At 41.1% G+C, this 1,269-nt stretch overlaps 1 protein-coding gene across 4 annotated transcripts in view; it reads right to left on the bottom strand.

Annotated features, from left to right (window-relative positions):
* The window catches only part of LOC109475296 (transmembrane protein 116-like), a 37,783-nt gene that overhangs the window by 18,327 nt on the left and 18,187 nt on the right, over positions 1-1,269 (bottom strand). For all 4 annotated transcript variants that reach the window (XM_019775907.1, XM_019775908.1, XM_019775905.1 and 1 more), the window contains exon 4: positions 521-722. In XM_019775907.1, the coding sequence (XP_019631466.1) occupies positions 521-722 (202 nt within the window). The remainder of the gene's footprint in view (positions 1-520; positions 723-1,269) is intronic.

Here is a 1,269-nt window from a genome sequence, read left to right as displayed (position 1 = left end):
AGCCTTTTGTGTTGACTTCATGGCTCATTTTGTAGCATTTAAGCCTATAATAGGATGCCTAGACCTGTTTTTATTTTTATTTTTTTTTCGCCCTGTCGCTTCATATTTTTTCTGAAAAAATCCGAGAACCAAAATTAAATTGGTGTGGCCTTAAGATAAGACCACGCCAATTTGATTTGTTGGCTGTCGGATTTCTGCAAGAAATCCTGTGACAGTGCCAAAATGAAATGCTACCATTATGAGGCACCACAATGTCAATTTACCAGGCTACTTTAAACAACAAATTTTACACTTTTAATCAAATCACTGTATTGTTAGATTAAAAAAAGTGACAGTTGTAACAACTAGAAGAAGACAAGGTTTCATATCTTTAAAACATTTCTCGCTGTAATGTTGCAAGGGAATGGTATCGATGTTGGAGGCAATATACTAAGATAATAATAATCGTTTTTGTTAAATTCAGTAATGATAGGACTGAAGACTTTTCCAGACAACATCAAATTTTGACCCTCTGTCGTACCTCTGTGACCAGCTGGAGGTAGAAGCAGCTGTCGTTGTCGGGGGCGTGGTCGCCGTCCAGTCGCCATAGCAACGAGCCGACCAACCAGCACGCAGCGAGCAGCAGGTCGGCCACGGCCAGATGGAACAGGGGACGAACCTCCGCACTCCGGAATATCTTCTTAATGATGGAGTAGAGTATGATGGAGAGGGTGGCAAGGATGCTGGGAAGGTTAAAAAAAAAGGAATCCGATGTTTTCAAATTGATACTTCATTTGTATATTATAAAGCCTCCAAAAGATGCATGTAGGGACTAAATAGTTACTAGAAATAATTATGGTGGGACCAAGTAGTGGGACCAAGAAGTTATTAGATAAATATGATACTAGATGGTCCCTCAAGGTTGCAGAACAAAAAGTTAAGAACCGTGCTGCTTGGAGGGTAGAAATGAAGAGGAGCAAGGGGCCAGCTAGATGGCCTAAGCATTTACCTATAGGCAGGTAGGCAGGTAGGCATGTACACGTAGTATGTAACATAATTATCATGATCAGTAAAAAAAAAGAAAAGGTAAGGGTTAAGGTAGTCCCATAGCATTGTTGAAGCCATGGGGCAGTTGTTCAGTAATGATCCACTGTGTCCATGGCACATGTTATAGGAAGGCAGAGCATTCCCTCTCCTTCCACTGTCCACACGCTAAAAAAAAAAAATCCCTTTTTTACTGGAGCGAAAATCCGGATGGTACCCAGGCTATTTCACTGAGATCCTACTGGA

This window comes from Branchiostoma belcheri, unplaced genomic scaffold, assembly GCF_001625305.1.
Source record: "Branchiostoma belcheri isolate BF01 breed outbred unplaced genomic scaffold, Haploidv18h27 scaffold33, whole genome shotgun sequence".
In the NCBI taxonomy this organism is placed as follows: Eukaryota; Metazoa; Chordata; class Leptocardii; order Amphioxiformes; family Branchiostomatidae; genus Branchiostoma; species Branchiostoma belcheri.
Note: the sequence above shows the minus strand (reverse complement) of the source record. Positions and strands in the feature narration are given on the sequence as shown.